Genomic DNA, 20,388 nt, shown 5'->3' on the forward strand with positions numbered 1-20,388 from the left:
GTTAATTTTTGCCTTAGAGATTTAGCTGCTGCTCAGCAAGAGAAGTGTGATGAAGTAATGTGTCATGACTGTGAGGAAGGGAGAAGGGGTGGGGTGGGGGTGGGGGGAGATAATCTAGCACTCAGGAAAAAACTTACAGGTTGCCGTACTAGGGATTCAATCAACAACTAAGTGACCTGCACTGCTACACTCAACAGGCCAATTAGATATAAACTATTTATTTGCAAGATGTGTTTCCTTTAAATTTTTATCCACAAAACAAAACAATTGGTACAAAATTGTTATATATTGCTCAGTGTAAATATTTCAACAGTGCAGATCTCTCCATGTTGAAGATGCAGCTGGAAATGATATTCATGACTTTACCAAACATTAAGCTACTTGCCAAGGAGTATGCGAGGAAGGTTGCAACACGAGAAAGTGTAAATGAGTGATATTATTTAAGAAATGACATTAAGCTGATGATCATGTCACTGTATGGTCTGTGAACATAAACTATAAAAATACGCTGCAGTTTGTTTCAGCAGCACCATGTGCTTCAAATTAATACTTTTGTATGATTAAGAAGCCATGGAGATCTAAAACATAACAGCAAGTTAAAAAATTCTCTCTCTCTCTCTCTCTCTCTCTCTCTCTCTCTCTCTCTCTCTGTGTGTGTGTGTGTGTGTGTGTGTGTGTGTGAGAGAGAGAGAGAGAGAGAGAGAGAGAGAGAGAGAGCCAAATGACGATACAGAGTTAACAGTAATGTCGACGCCATTGCAGTAGGAATATGAGGTATGTGCATGGAGAACAGTTCTCTATGGGGTTTTTTGCACGAGGATGCCTCGCTCCCTTGTGCATTTCCGGGTTCTCTCACTGTATGACCAAGTTATTTGTCTCCTTGCTGTATCCACTTTACTGTCTCATCCTTGTGGACTTCTATTTCTTCAACCTTTTCCTCCCTCTTTTCCAGTTTCTAACAGCTAATGAAATTTTTTAGACTCTGCATATCTTTCAAACAATGGAAACAGTAAAGGTAAATGGTCACTTTTCAGTTGGGGCACTGGGTGGTTAAGAGGCACATAAACAAGATTGAAATGATTTTGACGAATGTCCTTCCCTCTTAGCTAACAGACTAACACAATGCTACATTTTCCACATGTGATGTGAGGAATTGTATCAGAGTGGATGAGAGGAACAAGGAGAAGTGGAGAGAAGAAAAAGGGTGAGTGATGGGAGAACTATGGCAGGGAGGACGAAGCAGAAAGGGAGTGGGATTAAAATATGGAACCAGTGAATCCACCCTGATAAAGAAAATGAGTGGATTGACAAGGGAAGACAGAAGAGGGGGAGGGGGAGGAGGAAGGGAATTCATAATAGGGGAATAGGGAGACATTGAAGGAAAAAAATGAACTAGGAGGCATGCGGCAGGAATGAGAGTGGATGTAGGACATGGGCGGGCTATCAGAGATGGAGACCAGGATGATTAACAAGACTGGGAAGGGGATAATCACATAGCATGGCTTGCAATGCAGCTTTCAAAACCAATCATGCTGTGGTTAGTGCCATGCTCTACCACTGTGCAGTACACTTTTCTCTTAACCACAGTTAGACGGTCGTTATTTATTCGAATGGCAAGCTGGCTTGCAGTTATACTCACCAAAACAAAAAGTTATTGCAAAGTTTGTAATAACATGACTGTTTTTTTAAGCAAACCTGCTTCTTAAAGGGTACAGTATGCTTGTGACAGAACTGGAATAGGATGTGTTTGGTGTTTGCACCTATGACTTCCATCAAACAATGACCACGAGGAAAAGATTTGGGGGGGGGGGGGGGGGGGGTTCGTATGAATTATTCCACAATGCTTCATTATTAGTTGGAAATGTAATGTTTGTGGAATAAATCATGCCTATTCCCAACCATTTGCCTCATGACTTTTTCAATAAGTTTATTTTCATACAATTATGTTTTAATCATATTATGGGCAAACTCCCACTGCTAATTCATCAGTTCCAATAAAATGTACATGCAGTATTTTCTTGAACAAACCAGTCATTTTGAAATTTATATAATAAAAATATGCACTAGAAAAACTTACCTAGATGGATAGCGAGATTTACTGGCTGAAGCAGTAGGAATTGTTTCCAACACCTGGTGCTGTGATGTAGACTTTGGTTTTGAGCTTAATGGAGCTATAGTTGATGGGATGGCTTGTGCACCAGATTCTGCAGCTATCACTGACCCCGCATTTGCTGCAAAGAAGAGAAGGTAATCTTTTATAATTAAAGAAATAGTTGGGTTCAAATTAATGATATGAATATAATAGAGGGAAACATTCCACGTGGGAAAAATATATATAAAAACAAAGATGATGTGACTTAGCAAACGAAAGCGCTGGCAGGTCGATAGACACACAAACAAACACAAACATACACACAAAATTCTGCTTTCGCAACCAACGGTTGCCTCGTCAGTTGTCAGTTGTGTGTATGTTTGTCTGTCTATCAACCTGCCAGCGCTTTCGTTTGGTAAGTCACATCATCTTTGTTTTTATATATATAAAGAAATAGTTGAATATAACAGAGGGAAACATTCCACGTGGAAAAAATATATCTAAAAAGAAAGATGATGAGACTTACCAAACAAAAGCGCTGGCAGGTCGATAGACACACAAACAAACACAAATATACACACAAAATTCAAGCTTTCGCAACAAACTGTTGCCTCATCAGGAAAGAGGGAAGGAGAGGGAAAGACGAAAGGATGTGGGTTTTAAGGGAGAGGGTAAGGAGTCATTCCAATCCCGGGAGCGGAAAGACTTACCTTAGGGGGAAAAAAGGACAGGTATACACTCGCACACACACACACACACACACACACACACACACACACACACACACACACACACATATCCATCCACACATACAGACACAAGCAGACATATTTAAAGACAAAGAGTTTGGGCAGAGATGTCAGTCGAGGTGGAAGAGTAGAGGCAAAGAAGTTGTTGAGAGACAGGTGAGGTATGAGTGGCGGCAACTTGAAATTAGCGGAGATTGAGGCCTGGCGGATAACGAGAAGAGAGGATATACTGAAGGGCAAGTTCCCATCTCCGGAGTTCGGATAGGTTGGTGTTGGTGGGAAGTATCCAGATAACCCGGACGGTGTAACACTGTGCCAAGATGTGCTGGCTGTGCACCAAGGCATGTTTAGCCACAGGGTGATCCTCATTACCAACAAACACTGTCTGCCTGTGTCCATTCCCACATAGAATGCATCACAGTGTAGGCAGGTCAGTTGGTAAATCACGTGGGTGCTTTCACACGTGGCTCTGCCTTTGATCGTGTACACCTTCCGGGTTACAGGACTGGAGTAGGTGGTGGTGGGAGGGTGCATGGGACAGGTTTTGCACCGGGGGCGGTTACAAGGATAGGAGCCAGAGGGTAGGGAAGGTGGTTTGGGGATTTCATAGGGATGAACTAACAGGTTACGAAGGTTAGGTGGACGGCGGAAAGACACTGTTGGCGGAGTGGGGAGGATTTCATGAAGGATGGATCTCATTTCAGGGCAGGATTTGAGGAAGTCGTATCCCTGCTGGAGAGCCACATTCAGAGTCTGGTCCAGTCCCGGAAAGTATCCTGTCACAAGTGGGGCACTTTTGTGGTTCTTCTGTGGGGGATTCTGGGTTTGAGGGGATGAGGAAGTGGCTCTGGTTATTTGCTTCTGTACCAGGCCTGGTACAGAAGCAAATAACCAGAGCCACTTCCTCATCCCCTCAAACCCAGAATCCCCCACAGAAGAACCACAAAAGTGCCCCACTTGTGACAGGATACTTTCCGGGACTGGACCAGACTCTGAATGTGGCTCTCCAGCAGGGATACGACTTCCTCAAATCCTGCCCTGAAATGAGATCCATCCTTCATGAAATCCTCCCCACTCCGCCAACAGTGTCTTTCCGCCGTCCACCTAACCTTCGTAACCTGTTAGTTCATCCCTATGAAATCCCCAAACCACCTTCCCTACCCTCTGGCTCCTATCCTTGTAACCGCCCCCGGTGCAAAACCTGTCCCATGCACCCTCCCACCACCACCTACTCCAGTCCTGTAACCCGGAAGGTGTACACGATCAAAGGCAGAGCCACGTGTGAAAGCACCCACGTGATTTACCAACTGACCTGCCTACACTGTGATGCATTCTATGTGGGAATGACCAGCAACAAACTGTCCATTCGCATGAATGGACACAGGCAGACAGTGTTTGTTGGTAATGAGGATCACCCTGTGGCTAAACATGCCTTGGTGCACAGCCAGCACATCTTGGCACAGTGTTACACCGTCCGGGTTATCTGGATACTTCCCACCAACACCAACCTATCCGAACTCCGGAGATGGGAACTTGCCCTTCAGTATATCCTCTCTTCTCGTTATCCGCCAGGCCTCAATCTCCGCTAATTTCAAGTTGCCGCCACTCATACCTCACCTGTCTCTCAACAACTTCTTTGCCTCTACTCTTCCACCTCGACTGACATCTCTGCCCAAACTCTTTGTCTTTAAATATGTCTGCTTGTGTCTGTATGTGTGGATGGATATGTGTGTGTGTGTGTGTGTGCGCGAGTGTATACCTGTCCTTTTTTCCCCCTAAGGTAAGTCTTTCCGCTCCCGGGATTGGAATGACTCCTTACCCTCTCCCTTAAAACCCACATCCTTTCGTCTTTCCCTCTCCTTCCCTCTTTCCTGATGAGGCAACAGTTTGTTGCGAAAGCTTGAATTTTGTGTGTATATTTGTGTTTGTTTGTGTGTCTATCGACCTGCCAGCGCTTTTGTTTGGTAAGTCTCATCATCTTTCTTTTTAGATATAAAGAAATAGTTGAATTTATAAGCATGAATAATAAATGTGGAGACACAAAATAATCTTTTTTGTAACTATTGAATCATGTTTACATTGCTTAAAGCAAAAACTGATTCACATAAATGTTTCAGTATATGAGAATAAATATAGTTAATGAACATCCACATTCATAAGCCCTACCACACTACTTCTCCCTAATAAATCCTTGCTCTTACCCTCTTCCCTGTGCAATGTTATTTTTTTGCACTTGCACTACTGATATTTAACTTTACTTCTCATTTCCCCACAATTATTTAATTTCTTGTATACACCATCAATTATTTCCAAACATTTTGAATCTAATCTTTTCACATTTCACTCTTGGTCATTCTATACAGTTTTCTTTCTTTGCATTTTCAACCAATTTTCTAACCAAGTGGCCTATACTGTTCAGTTCCTTTAACATCCTTTACCTTCTAGTGCCTCCATTTACTGAATCTGTTGCAAAACTGTTAAGTGTGCTCATTTCTTATATCTATGATGTTCACAAGGCTGTATCATATTTCTCCATTCCATTCTATTTCTGTTTTGGCTACTAACATTTATTTTTCAAAGTTCTGATCTGAATGTATAACTTCATGAAAGGTAGCTGATGACGTGATGGTGACGATAATGTAATTTGGTTTGTGGGGCACTCAACTGCGTGGTTATTAGCGCCAATACAAATTCCCACTCTTTGCACAGTCCAGTCTTGCCACTTTCCTGAATGATGATTAAATGATGAGGACAACACAAACACACAATCCCCAGGCAAAGAAAATCCCCGATCCGGCCAGGAATCGAACCTGGGACCCCTTGATCCAGAGGCAGCAATGCTAGCCGCTAGACCATGAGCTGCGGATTTGAATGGTAGCTTTGTATTTCAGTAGCTAATGATAGTGACCATGGCATTGGAATGGAAGGAAATAAAGTAAGAGAGTGAAAGAGACCCATATGTTCTCAACAGTATGTGTCCCATAGAAGCTTACTTGAAGAAAATGCGTGAATAATAATAATAATAATAATAATAATATTCTATGACTACTTAACAGCCTTGTTCAAATTAATATAAAGTACACGTGAACTCAAAAAAGACCAGGAGTCGCAGGCAGATGCCACTCAGGTTGTATAACTAGAGATGAACAACCAAACTTATGGTTTTCTAACTGTGCCAAGTTGCAATACCAGTTGAACACACAGAGTAGTAATGATAAAAAAAAAGTGACACTCAAAACTGAGTTCACAGCATGCATGGAATGAGTGACTGTAGGATGCTACAGCATGGATTAGAATTTCTGTTAAGTGTGATAAATGGTGTGTGTGTGTGTGTGTGTGTGTGTGTGTGTGTGTGTGTGTGTGTGTGTGTTTTCGAGAAAGGCCTTACTGGCCGAAAGATTATTTGTGACAGTCTTTGTTGTGGCTATCTGTAAATCAGCATATCTGCTATTTGGTGAGCAGCAACTTTCCTTTGCTGTTACATTCCATCCTGGATTTTCCATTGTTCAATTATTGTATATTGTCTCATATGAGTGGCAACTACAGAACTGCCTACTCCATGAATGGCCATCACCAAACTGTGAAACCGCAAACTCAATAATCGTGTTGCTAGACAATCTACACAGTAGGGCATCAATGACTTCAGTAGGTGGTTCAGTACTCACTGCATCTATGTCTTCTCCCCAAGACTTGCCCTTCACGATTGCCTGAGTGGAAACTGCCATGTCAGTATTAAACCTATTCTCACAATACCCCTAACAATAGCCTCTGATAGTCTACATTTTCAGCTGATCCTTTGCATTCTCTTGCCCTCATCCTCTCCTCCCATCATTTTCTACAGCATTTCCACTGGAATTAATAACAACACATGATGTATAGGGGATGCCTTTCTTCAACGAGTAGAGCCACCATAGGCGATGTATTACTATACTCCGTTCATCATAAGATTAAAGTTCATGTAAACATTACACTACGTATTCCTCCCCATTTGCTGGAACCTCATTTAGTTTCTTTCCGAGTGGAGCTAAAGCCAAGCTGTCTCGAGTACAGTGAAGTAAGATAAAGAGGATACATTTTATCCAGTGCGTTACATGTACATCGACTCAGCGGTGATACGGGACAACAGCTTTATTGGTGCATTTAACTTTGACTGCACTGGCCAGGCAAGTGACTCAACTAACTTGCAGTGACATGAAAAGCTGCAGTGAAGACATACAAAGAGATGAGCAGAGAATAATATAGCTTTGAAGGTAATTAATTTTTAAACTGAAGGAAATTATATGGGGCAAAACTCAAGCGATACGCTCTTTAGGTGACCTGTCGGAAAACATAACATGCCCTCGATCGTAGCTGACATAGTATTGTATTTAAAAACAAGAGTAACGAAAATTTATGACATTAACAAGGGTAATTTTTCTGGATGAGGTATGGGTGGGGTAAAAGTGCACTGCTGCTTTCCTATGAAGATAAATATCGAAGCCACTGAAGGTATTAGAGTCTGCTGCCTGGTAATCTCTGAACTCCTTCCAAATCAGAGTCTGAGGAATACATTTCAGAACTGCTACATTGATAACGAGGCCATCACCAACAAAATCCCAAGCCACAAAGAAGTCCACATTTCCTCCTCCTCTTTTATGATATGCTGTTCTGCATTTCGCCATCGTTTGCCAGTGACATGTCACAAAGCTTCATGCATTAGTTCTAGTATGCTTGGCAGCTTAAATTTCTTGTTATTTCTTGAAACAAATCCCTTAACTTGGATCTAGAGCAGCTCTACTGGGTTCAGATAGCAGTAGTACAGCGACAACTGTAAAAATGCAACATTTCTTACTGTGTTCGACGTCATAAAAATAATTGTTTTCCATGTTTCTATGGCGCTTACAACTCTGGCTCGTGTGAGACCACATCTGTCCCATGAAACAATGAGCATATTCCAATAAGGAGTATTTGCATACACGATTATCATTCTATGACGCTACCAAATATGCCACGCACATAATTTGAATATGACCTAATATTCATTGCATACTGTTTCTCGAAAAACATCAGAGCTGATTTTTCTCTATAAGCTTGTGAAAATCATTACGAACAACTTTTTTCTCGCCATTAACCGTGTTCCATGCATATGTTTCAGTACAAAGTGGGACATAGTGTCATCCATTTTCACAGTACATATTAACAGCAAGACAATCAGAGCATACGTACAGTAGTATTTATGGAGACTGTGACTGAACATAATTTTTCAAATAAAAATTACGTAGCTAAAGTATGATTAAGAAAAACGTTGATGGCTGTTAATGCATCCTAAGGTCTTAATAGTTTCATTTACAATGACATAGTAATAAGATATCTAATACATAAGTTTGACCTACTTCCAAGTGCTGAGCACCACCTGTGTAAGAGAGTTACGGCTGCTTACCAAGCATCACGCTTGTGTTTGTTTACATCTGGTTTGTCCTTATGATGAATGAAGTAGAGATGGGTGGAGACAATATTTGCCCATGACACTTAACCTTCTATTGCATGGTGCTGCTATTTGGCAACAAATCGTAAATTTATGAATAATCATAATTTCTGATGTTTTCCAACGTTCCTTAGCTGCTTCTACATTTTTGGAGATCGTCTATGCAGTTAACTTAGAAGCAGATGTTGACCACATGTCCAAGAATTATGAATAAAGTCAAGAAAATCATTCACAGTCTGGCTGCATAGGATTAGCTTGCAATTACTGTTGTTATGTTTGTAGAACAATAAAAAATCTATCATTTTTGGCGAGTTGACTTTATATAAACAAATGCAGAAGCAGCTAGAAGAGTGAATTATTTCTGCGACTTCACACATATCTAAAGGAATTGCATTTATAAAGTATGTAAAATGATGCTAAATGGAAGAATGGAGTATGCTTTCATGTATTTGGTACTGAATGACAAACAATTCATCAATAGTGTTTGCTGCCTTGTGGCAAAACTATGATCTTGTTGCTGTTTTCCAATGTGGGTAGATTCAGTACAATGCTGTTTATTACTTTCAATTTTAGATGGTCATCTCTTCCAGCTCTGTGCTTCTATGGCGTAGATGTTCTCACCAATTAAGCATATTCCTAAAGGAAGTGACAATTTGGATTAGGATGACACTGATCTGCAGATGACTAAGAGAATGAGAGTGCTCGATCAAATATTTGAACTTATTAGTTGATTATGAGACTGATGACAATGATGATGAAGGGCTAATAGTAGAGGAAGAAGAAGAATGAGATGAAAACAATGTATTGCACTGAAATTCATAGTTGTTGCAGAATAAAGGAGTGCTCCAAAGTCAAATAAATGTCCTAAACTTTCATGTAGTCGGAAAAAATGTCAGAACAACTATTCATGTCATGGACTGGTATACTTTATATACCTTCTCATATACGCTGTCCAAAAGAGTATTTTTATATGTTTCATGGAAGCAAAATATGGAACATTATTATTGAGGAGGCAAACACACTATCTGTTCAAAATATCTTCGATGACTAGATTACAACATTTAAAGAGTGTCACTGAACATCACAAGACGATAGAGTAAGAGTAAGAGAGAGAGAGAGAGAGAGAGAGAGAGAGAGAGAGAGAGAGAGAGAGATATTATCTGTTGTAATACCAGAGAGCAAAAACTGTAAAATATTTTTGACAACTGGTTCTATACTTTAGATTTGCAAATGGAGCTGGCAGAAAGAGATCTAGCCTTAGATACTCTCCGATTCAACTGACTAAAGGGATGTGACTGTGTGAAGAAAATGAAGAGTTCCAGAAAGGTGGCAACATGTGTGATCCACAAAGAATATAAATTATCTACTGCACATTTGCATGACAACAGATTTGTGATACTGTTCAGGAATTTTGTGGAAATAAACTCAATGACTGAAGTACAAAGATATGACAACAAGAACTTGAGGTAATCAATCAACGTGGCTCACCCCAGAATAATTATACGTTATAATCAATCCATGGGAGGTGCATATCCTGTGGATTCAGCGATAGATTTGTACAGGATCCAGAAATGCTCCAAAACAAAATATGCCACACAAAATTTTTCAGATACTTGACCAAATGATAGTGAGTGCTCTGTTTCCTTACAGAAGAGATGCTCTATCAAGAAGAATGCACTGGAAAAGCACACCTGTCTTACCCTAGTTTGACAAGGTCATAACTAAACCTTTGCTGTCCCAAGAGCAGAATGACAAAAGAAAGCAAGAAGACCCAAAAGTAGTTTCAGTGAGAGCTCCTACATCCCAAATAAGACTAGCTGCCATACTATCTGAAAAAGTCATGTAACTGGACAGCATACGGCATTTTCCTGCTATGGATATGAAAGGAAGATGCAAGGTTCCATCACACAATTGAATAGTCAGAGTGAAGTGCATGAAATGAAAAGTGCATTTATGTTTTACTGCAAATTAGAACTGTTTCATGACACTGCAAACTGAGTAATGATATGATCTATTAAAAGGTTGAAGAGTATGACCAAAATGACAAACCGTAAATAAAATGAAAATTTCTATTACATAAATACTTTAATTGATGTATTTAGAAACACATTTACATACTACACAAAACAGTTTACACATATAGGTAAATAAAAATATCAGGAGCATTCAGGAAATACAGTACCATATGGCAACAAAATTAAATCAAATGTTTATGTTTAAACTGGTACATAGTAACAAATGTGGTATTTTTCCCCACTTGGGCTGTTATTTATTTTAATTAGTATGTTATGGATTGGTGGAGGCCCTCAATTAGTGACCATTAAAAGTCTGCACTACTCAAAACATTTCGTCGGCTGTTCTCTGTTTCTGATTGCAGCCACCCTCAGTGACCCCAAAGTCGTGAAACTGTAACTGGCTGACCAAATGTTGTTGTGTTGCCTGTCTGAACGGATGGTTAATTGATCCATAACAGTAATTATATTTAAGTACATTACTGTGTGCAATATGAGACATGACCACAAACAATCGCTAAATGTTTTGATTGTGATTTTTCTTCTAGTCATTGTGTTTTATAAGAAGAGCCTTAATTTAATTTCATATTCCTGTCTACAAATATGTAGCACATGTGAAATGACGATCTCTATAATATACATTCACGAATCAATGTTACTTCCATGTCAAAATTTGTGCCACAGCAGCTGATCAATATGAGGTACACAAACCAGCAAGTTGCCCATACTGGAGGGCAAACAAGAAAACATTCCCCTTCTCGTATTCTTCAATCCTACAGTAGCCATGCTACCTATTCCTCTGCCCCTGAGGTAAGCAGCCAATTTCACTTTACTCACAGCCGAATTTATCAATGTCAATTAAAATTAAGCACATTTATAAAATACAAGGGTGGTTTGAAAAGTTCTCGGAATCACCACAAGAGGTCAGCACTAGCACAATGAGTTGTTCACATGATATTCACTGGACTGTTGTCTGTAAACACGTGCCACGTCAGTGCTATTGGAAGACAGCTGTGGTAGTGACGTGGTTCTGTTGTTGTTCCCACATAGTGATTTGCGAAGATGGAAAAAATAGAGATTCAAGCAGTGATCAAGTACTTCATAAGGAAAGAATGAAAGTAAAGGACACTGATGCCAATTTCCAGAATATGGCTCTGAGCACTATGCGACTCAACTTCTGAGGTCATCAGTCGCCTAGAACTTAGAACTAATTAAACCTAACTAACCTAAGGACATCACACACATCCATGCCCGAGGCAGGATTCGAACCTGCGACCGTAGCGGTCACGCGGTTCCAGACTGAAGCGCCTTTAACCGCACGGCCACACCGGCCGGCAATTTCCAGAATACACTGGGGAACTCTGCCCCTTCATATTCAACTGTTGCCAAGTGGACAAATGAATTTAAATGTGGTTGGGAGAACTTAAAATGATGATCTGTGCAGTGGTTGGCCAAGAGGTGTCACTACTCCAGAAATCATTGCAAAAGTGCACAAAATGGTCAAGGGGGACCGCCAATTAAAAGTGCGTGAAATTGCTCACGCTTGCCAGATGTTATCTGAATGAGTACATCACATTTTAACTGAATAACTAGAAATGAAAAAAATATCTGCAAGATGGGTGCCACGAAGCTTGATGCTGGATCAAAAACGCACGAGAATGGACATATCTTAACAATATTGGGCCCATTTTAGGATAAACAAAGAAAACGTTTTGCACCGGTTTGTGGTCACAGATGAAACTTGGGTGCACTACTATATCCCAGAGACAAAAGAACAGGTACAGCAGTGGAAACATACTGATTCTCCGCCAGCAAAAAAAAGCAAAGACAATTCCTTTGGCAGGAAAGGTCATGGCATCAGTGTTCTGGGATGTGAAGGGGATTCTGTTTGTAGATTATCTCCCCACTGGGCCAACAATTACTGGAGAATACTATGCTAACTTCCAGGACAAACTGCGACAAAAGATACATCTACATCAACATGGTTACTCTGCAATTCACTCTTAAGTGCCTGGCACAGAGTTCATCGAGCCATTTTCATACTACTTCTCTACCATTCCACTCTCGAATGGTGCGTGGGGAAAAAGGAACATCTATATCTTTCCGTTTGAGCTCTGATTTCTGTTATTTTATTATGATGATCATTTCTCTCTACATAGGTGGGTGTCAACAAAATAGTTACACATTCGGAAGAGAAAGTTGGTGATTGAAATTTTGTAAATAGATCTCGAATATTCCAGCAGAGGATGAAAAAGTGTAATTTAGGCTGTCTCTTTAGTGGGTTTGTCACAGTCTTTGTTTCACCTTCCCCACAATATTATCTAAGTGGAACTTTCCACTGTTCCAATGATCTGAGATAGATGATGGGTAAGAATGGTGGTATATTTGTAGCAAAGTCAACATAAAATCTTACGGGGACACCGTCTGGGCCAATTCCTCTACCGTAAACGAGTTTTCGAAAGCTACGTTTAGAATTTCAGCCTTCTGTTTATTATCATCAGTTACATTACCCCTATTCTGTAAATACATTACCCCTATTCTCAGCAAGAGAAGGTATTGAATTATTTATAACATTAATTGATTTTACGTATGACCAAAATTTTTTGGGGTTGTTTTTAGAATCTGCAGATGAAATATTGCTTTCAAATTCGTTAAAAGAAAAGAATCTCTCATTGACCTTTTGACAGCTGCTTTCCTTTCACATAATTTCTGTTTGTCAGAGGGGGGCAGTGACTACATTTAAAATGACTGTGCAAAATTCTCTGCTTTCTCAGCAACTTCCTAATATATTTGTTGTAGCAAGGTGGATCCTTTCCTTCCCCTATATTTTTCCTAGGCACATAGTTCTCTAGCACATGGTGGACAATACCTTTACATTCCAACCAAAGATGCTCAATATCTTTGTGTCCCGTGGTGAATGCTAGGAGCTGACTATGAAGATATTCTTTAATGACACTTTTATTTGCTTTCCCAAACAAGAAAACTCTACGCTGTTTCTTTGTTTTTGTTTTTTGTTTTGCAAGTTTCACTGACATTGAAGCCACAATGACATTATGGTCGCTAATACCTTCTTCTAGAATAGCTTCCTCAAAAAGATCAGGTCTGCTTGTCACTAATATATCCTAGAATAACTTCACACGAGTCTTTCCTTCTGCCCCTGTGAATAACAATACCTCAATTGATCCAGTAAAGTGATTTTGTATACATTTCTGTAGCAATGTCTCAGCTTATCACAGTTCTACAGACAACTAATGCTTTCACCTATAGCCTTTTGGCTTCACAGTTGAAAGGTGGCATTGGTGTGCATTCGTTTGCAGTGTGACAGCTCCGATGCAAGCAAACCATCAAAAATGAAAATATATAGACCCAACTGGAATGACAAAAACAAGTGTTGGAATCCTTAGGAATGGTCCCTATTTGATGAACAGATCTGGTCATTTAAGGGGAAGGATAAAATTACAATGACTCATACGTACCACTTCCAATATAATCACCCTGTACAAAAGATGTAACAGTGAAAATTATTAACTTCTGGACAGGATTTGTGTTATACTACTAATATCACATGGAAAAAGAGAGTAAAAACAAATAAGTTGCAAATAAAGTTGTCTGAGGAACACTACCCTCTACAGTTAGTATCAGTCATAATTGTTTCCATTTGGTAATAACTGCTCTCTCCAAACGGATATAAAAACAGCACATGTAGTTCATTGGAACCTACTGCATAATGAAATACGACAATATCTGCAGAAAAACACAATGAAAAATTCACGTAACTGTAACACCTACATAGTTTGATTCCAGTGTTTTCCAAAATCACAGACCTTTGCATTTAATGATTCGCAAGAAACTCAACTGACACTTACCATCATGGACACAAGACTGCTGTCCTTCAAGTGATGTAACTGGGGTTACAGAAGGCTGCACTGAAGCTGAACGATGCCTGCTTTCTGCAGTCACTGCTCCTGTCACTGATGTGGTTGTGACTGGTCGCTGTATTGGAATCTCTGGGCGGGCCAACGGTTGTGTTGTCTCTGTATGTACGATGGGCTCTCTCACTGAATGTGTTCGTTGCTCTGCTGAAGTAGACGACTCCTGCGTTGTTGCCCCAAGCACAGGTATTGTGCTGGTTGCCTCACAAGTTTGGACAACAATCAATGCCCCTGTTACTGTCTGTGGAGCAGCATCTTCCAGTGTAGATTCTACATTAAAACAAGAAGACAGGTACTTATTAGAACAAATCTGATTCAGTAAGAATGGAAAAAGGAATTGAGGATGGATGAGAAAAGCAGAAATAAAGCAACAGCAACTGTGGAATTAAATCCACTTCACATGTTAGGACTCCCCTCCCAGTCTCTCCAATTACATCTGAAAATGCAACTTACACAAAGCAGATTTCTTTTTGTTTCCTGATGCATTGTTTCTAGTTTGTGGTGGTGCTTATGAGTGCGAAACAGAAGTATTACTAATTCATTAAACCACTATGCACGAAGTATACATTTTCCAATTTCCCTATAAACAAATGTTAATAGATTTACAAAGATGTATGAAGGGGGAGAAAAAAAGAAAAAAAAGACATGGGCTTATCAAGAAAAACACACACACACACACACACACACACACACACACAGTCTGAGTCTGGTGACAGTGTTCAGACACAAGGGGTCACGTGTCAGTGTTGTCAGTGTTTTGTGCTTGTGTATATGTCTTCTACTTCAGAAGCAGTAATTTTAGCCAAAGCCAAACGCATAGCCATCTATCTGTCCTGCTGCCCGTAATTCAACATCACCTCTATATGGTGAGTAGCAATGTACACTTTTCATTATATTGTTATTCCATCAAAAATTTTCCACTGTTTGAAGGTGTAATTTATTTAGGTGCAAGATGACTGCTATGCAGTTTGCTGAATACCTGAATATAGTATTTTCATACATACACTACACATACATAAGACAACTGGTGTCACAGTATAAAATCATCACGAGTTTCTACAACCAACTGTCCACAATACTAACTAGTGTTCTCCAAAAAAAGAACAATAAAAAGGGATCAGTATGTTCTTGAGATCAAGTACTGTCACTAACCTAAAGTGAGGGTCATGAAGTTAGTATGATGATGATACATCAAAACAGAAGCAGAATTTTTCCTAGGTCAATATGAATCATCAAGCTGTGTCTATATAATAACCGAGGTCAAAAATGAACTATCCATCTAGATTATGAGTGGAAAATGTATTGGTTTACAAAGCACTTTTGTAATGAAAAAGCAGTAGTTACAGTGGTAATGTACTACATAACATAATGGCAGCATGGGTGGGCACTTGCTCCCTCCATTGCTCCCTCCATTAATCTAGGTATGGAATTTTTTTACTGATTACAGAATTTTTGTGAACTTCTAGTGATGATTGTCTGAGACTTTATAAATTGTATATTTAGCACTGCCAAGTGCAATGGTAAATATTATAACTTTAACAATCAATAACTATCTTGGTACTATGAAAGGGATAGTTGCTCCTCACCATATAGCAGAAATGCTGTGTCACAGACAGGCACAACAAAAAGATTGTCAGAAAGTGAGCTTTTGGCCAACAAGGCCTTCATTGGAAACACACACACACACACACACACACACACACACACACACACACACACACACACACCTCATGTACACATGACCACAGCCTCTGGCTGCTGTAATTGGGTTTTGTGTGTGTGTGTGTGTGTGTGTGTGTGTGTGTGTGCTTTCAGATAAAGTCCATAACAAGCTGTGAAAAAGGGACTGATCCTACACCTAATGTGTGGGTTCCAGCACAACCTACACATGGCAATAGTGTAAGTACTCTCAGCTGTCCCCAATTCCCTTAAAGTTATCTCCTCCCATTGCTGCGCAACTCAATTGTAACAGTAGTTAACTATTTGTATGTGAACAAATGAGAGCTGCAATGGCTTGCTATCTGTTTTACAAAGTAGAGCTATTTGTAGTACACATAGGAGAACACATTCATACTTGATCTACAGAAGCAAATGCATTAGCTGAAAAGCAAAAACAAAATTTCCGTACTAGAAGAGAGGAAAAAAGTGTGGAACTTTAAGGTCAAAAAGATGTCCTCTCCAGGAATTGATACCTTCTTAAGTCTCTGGGGTTTAACACAGTGCCAGTGGTAGCCACAACGAAGCTCACAAGCTGCATACACCTGTTGCTTCAGTGTTGTGTGGCACTTGAAATAAAGTATATAAATAAATAAATTAAAAAATTAATAAAATTTTAAAACATAAAAAAATGACACACACTTATATAAAGCCTTGCCCATGCCTGACGCATCACCACACAGACAAATGCGCTGTGCAGAGCAGGGTGGTGCAGTTTGCTGTCCACACCCAGTGTGTCATGCTGCGCCGAACCACTTTTGTCGGTTTGGCATGGTGTGGCCAGTGTGTATGCAGCTTAATACAAAAGAAACTCATTGCTCAAACTAGCAACTGTGCAACCTTCTTGTAGATTTGGGAATAGTACGCTGCTTCAAACATGTAGCAGCATGGATCAAGGTGCGGCACTCAGCAGCTGGTCACATTTGTAGCTACGAACATGGTTACTTTTCTCCATGCAGTGAGATTCTTTAAGTAAACTTGTGATTACTGCTGGTGGCCCTGCAGTTAAATTGTTACCTAAGGAGCGTAAATATGAAGAACAGGACGGTGTGTTTAATAAAGAGTGGAAGCCATTCCTTTTTGTAGAGAGGAATGGTAAAACTGTCATAATTAAAGGAAAAATTTCAAGGGCAAAACAGGATTATGACTACATTTACCAAGCAAGCAGATTTAACAACTGAAGCTGGGTTCATCTTGTCTTTTAATAGAAGCCTTACAGTGAAGCGGTGTTTGTAAACGACAAAGAGTTGCCCCAATTGTTTCTATTTTAGACCCTGAAAATATGGAACTACAAAAACTTGTTGAGAAAATGTCTGCTTCTCAACATACAATACAGGCAAGTTTCTACTATTAGTGATGATTTGTAAATATCTTGAGAGAGAGAGAGAGAGAGAGAGAGAGGGGGGGGGGGGTGATTGAATGCTCAGCAATGTGTCTAACTTTGGATGAGTCTACAGATATCCAAGATAAAATGCAACTTGCCATTTTTGTAAGATATAATGACTTGGAGGTGGTAGGAGAGCTCTTAGACATTGTTACATTGAAGGATATTACTTGAGGTGTGACATTAAAGAATCCCTGGTTGATGTTCTCATTAAATATTAAGAGCCTACTGAGAAGATTCCGTATTTTTACCCAAGGTGCACCACCTGAGACAGGTAAAAACCTAGGCCTTCAGGGCTTTTAAATACCGGCACTTCATACCCTGAATTCCTGATGTCCACTGAATTATACCTAGTTGTTTTCAATATCCATACATTATACAGGTGATGCTAAAAACTGTGAGCTACATTCACTCAAATGCCAAAACATACTGTCAGTTCAAATCTTTAATAGAAGAAATCAGCAGTGATGTTATTCCTGATGATGTGTCTTGTTACTGTTCAGTGAAATGGCTATCAGTACGCAAGGTTCTAGGCAGATTTTTCCAGTACTGAATCCAGTCAAGCAATTTCTGCAGGAAAAAGAAAAATCTTCCCCTCAGATTGATTAGCCACAGCGGCTGTTAAATATGGCTTTTTTTTCTGTACTCTTCAGCATTTACGTACACTAAAACACATTATGAAGAGGAAACTTATTTCTGATTTGTCACAGTCTGTGTTCAGCTTTCATAACAAATTAAAACTCTTTTGGAAGGACCCCAAGACTGAAACATTTGATCATTTCATATGCTTGAAGAAAATTACTGAAAATCTTTCTTCAGTTCTGGTGCAAATACCAAGATTTACCTGATTACAAGAAAAGTTTTTCTTCCCAAATTCGTCACTTACATTATATGTGGTCGTCATATTTTCAGATTAAACTGTTGTTGTTCAAGTAAATTTTACAAATACTAAACAATAGTATAGATTTCTGCAGGAAAGACTAAAAATCTAGACTCAGGGAAGTGATATATTTACATGTTTTGTGCAGCAATGTTTTTTGGCAGACATTATGTTTTTGTAGCAAAAGATATTGTTACATTTTCACATCAGTATAAAAGCAAAATCCGCTTTGAGTTAAAAAACAATTCCAACATATTCAGAAGAAGCAGTGAAATATTTGTGACAATGAAGATATAAGTTTCAGAGCTGCTGTCTTAGGACAACGACAACGATGATTAAAAATATAGTGGTATCACACGACTGGCAAGAAAAAGAAGTAATTTTAACTTTTTAGGCTGATACCCTTAAGTCAAAGAAGGGAAAGCAAAAAGGTGGAAGGAGTATATAGAGGGCCTATACAAGGGCCATGCACTTGAGGACAATACTATGGAAATGGAAGAGGACGTATGTGAAGATGGAATGGGAGATATGATATTGCGTGAAGAGTTTAACAGAGCACTGAAAGACCTAAGTCGAAACAAGGCCGCGGGAATAGACAACATTCCATTAAAATTACTGATAGCCTTTGGAGAGCAAGCCCTGACAAATTTCTACCAGCTGGTGAGCAGAATGTATGAGACAGATGAAACACTCTCAGACTTCAAGAATATAATAATTCTGATCCGAAAGAAATCGGGTGTTGACAGGTGTGAAAATTACCGAACTATCAGTTAAATAAGTCACGGCTGCAAAATACTAACACAAATTCTTTACAGATGAATGGAAAAACTGGTAGAAGCTGACCTCCGGGAAGATCAGTTTGGATTCCATAGAAATGTTGGAACATGTGAGGCAATACTGACCCTACAACTTATCTTACAAGAAAGATTAAGGAAAGGCAAATCTAAGTTTCTAGCATTTGTAGACTTAGAGAAAGCTTTTGACAGTGTTAACTGGAATACTCTCTTTCAAATTCTGAAGGTGGCAGGGGTAATTTACAGGGGGCAAAAGGCTATTTACAATTTGTACAGAAACCAGATGGCAGTTATAAGAGTCGAGGGGCACGAAAGGGTAGCAGTGGTTGAGAAAGGAGTAAGACAGGGTTGTAGCCTAGCCCCAATGTTATTGAATTTGTATATTGAGCAAGCAGTAAAGGAATAGGAACTAAAATCCATGGAGAAAAAATAAAACCTTTGAGGTTTGCCGATGACGTTGTAATTCTGCCAGAGACAGCAAAGGCCCTGGAAGAGCAGTTGAACGGAATGGACAGTGTCTTGAAAGATGGATATAAGATGAACATCAACAAAAGCAAAACGAGGATAATGGAATGTAGTCAAATTAAATCACGTGGTGCTGAGGGAGTTAGATTAGGAAAAGAGACACTTAAAGTAGTAGATGAGTTTTGCTATTTGGGGAGCAAAATAACTAATGAGGGTCAAAGTAGAGAGGATATAAAATGTAGACTGGCAATGGCAACGAAAGCCTTTCTGAAGAAGAGAAATTTGTTAGCATTGAGTATAGATTTAAGTGTCTGGAAGTCATTTCTGAAAGTATTTGTATGGAGTGCAGCCATGTATGGAAGTGAAATGTGGACGATAAATAGATTAGACAAGAAGAGAATAGAAGCTTTCGAAATGTGGTGCTACAGAAGAATGCTGAAGATTAGATGGGTAGATCACATAACTAATGAGGAGGAACTGAATAGAATTGGGGAGAAGAGAAATTTGTGGTACAACTTGACTAGAGATTGGTTGGTAGGACACATTCTGAGGCTTCAAGGGATCACCAACTTAGTATTGGAGGGCAGCATGGAGAGTAAAGAGATGAATAAACTAAGCGGATTCAGAAGGATGTAGGTTGCAGTAGGTACTGGGACAGGAAGAAGCTTGCACAGGATAGAGTAGCATGGAGAGCTGCATCAAACAAGTCTCTGGACTGAAGACTACAACAACAACTTGATGTCAAAAAAGTCTGTACTTAGAATATATTAAAAATAAATTTCTGGCAAGGAGCCTCTTAAGAAAAGAGGGTCATCTTATACTCAGGTAAATACAGTAAGTAGAATGTCTGCCCTTGCTGAAGAAATAAATGTCAGGTTTGGTGGTGGGAGGACACTTCAA

General features: G+C 39.6%; 1 protein-coding gene across 4 annotated transcripts in view; it reads right to left on the reverse strand.

The window, feature by feature from the left end:
* The window catches only part of LOC126235680 (E3 ubiquitin-protein ligase RBBP6), a 400,367-nt gene that overhangs the window by 223,326 nt on the left and 156,653 nt on the right, over positions 1-20,388 (reverse strand). For all 4 annotated transcript variants that reach the window (XM_049944411.1, XM_049944412.1, XM_049944413.1 and 1 more), the window contains exons 11-12: positions 14,184-14,519; positions 2,078-2,231 (exon numbers count right to left, since the gene is read on the reverse strand). In XM_049944411.1, the coding sequence (XP_049800368.1) occupies positions 2,078-2,231; positions 14,184-14,519 (490 nt within the window). The remainder of the gene's footprint in view (positions 1-2,077; positions 2,232-14,183; positions 14,520-20,388) is intronic.

Source organism: Schistocerca nitens, chromosome 2 (assembly GCF_023898315.1).
Source record: "Schistocerca nitens isolate TAMUIC-IGC-003100 chromosome 2, iqSchNite1.1, whole genome shotgun sequence".
NCBI classification, from domain to species: Eukaryota; Metazoa; Arthropoda; class Insecta; order Orthoptera; family Acrididae; genus Schistocerca; species Schistocerca nitens.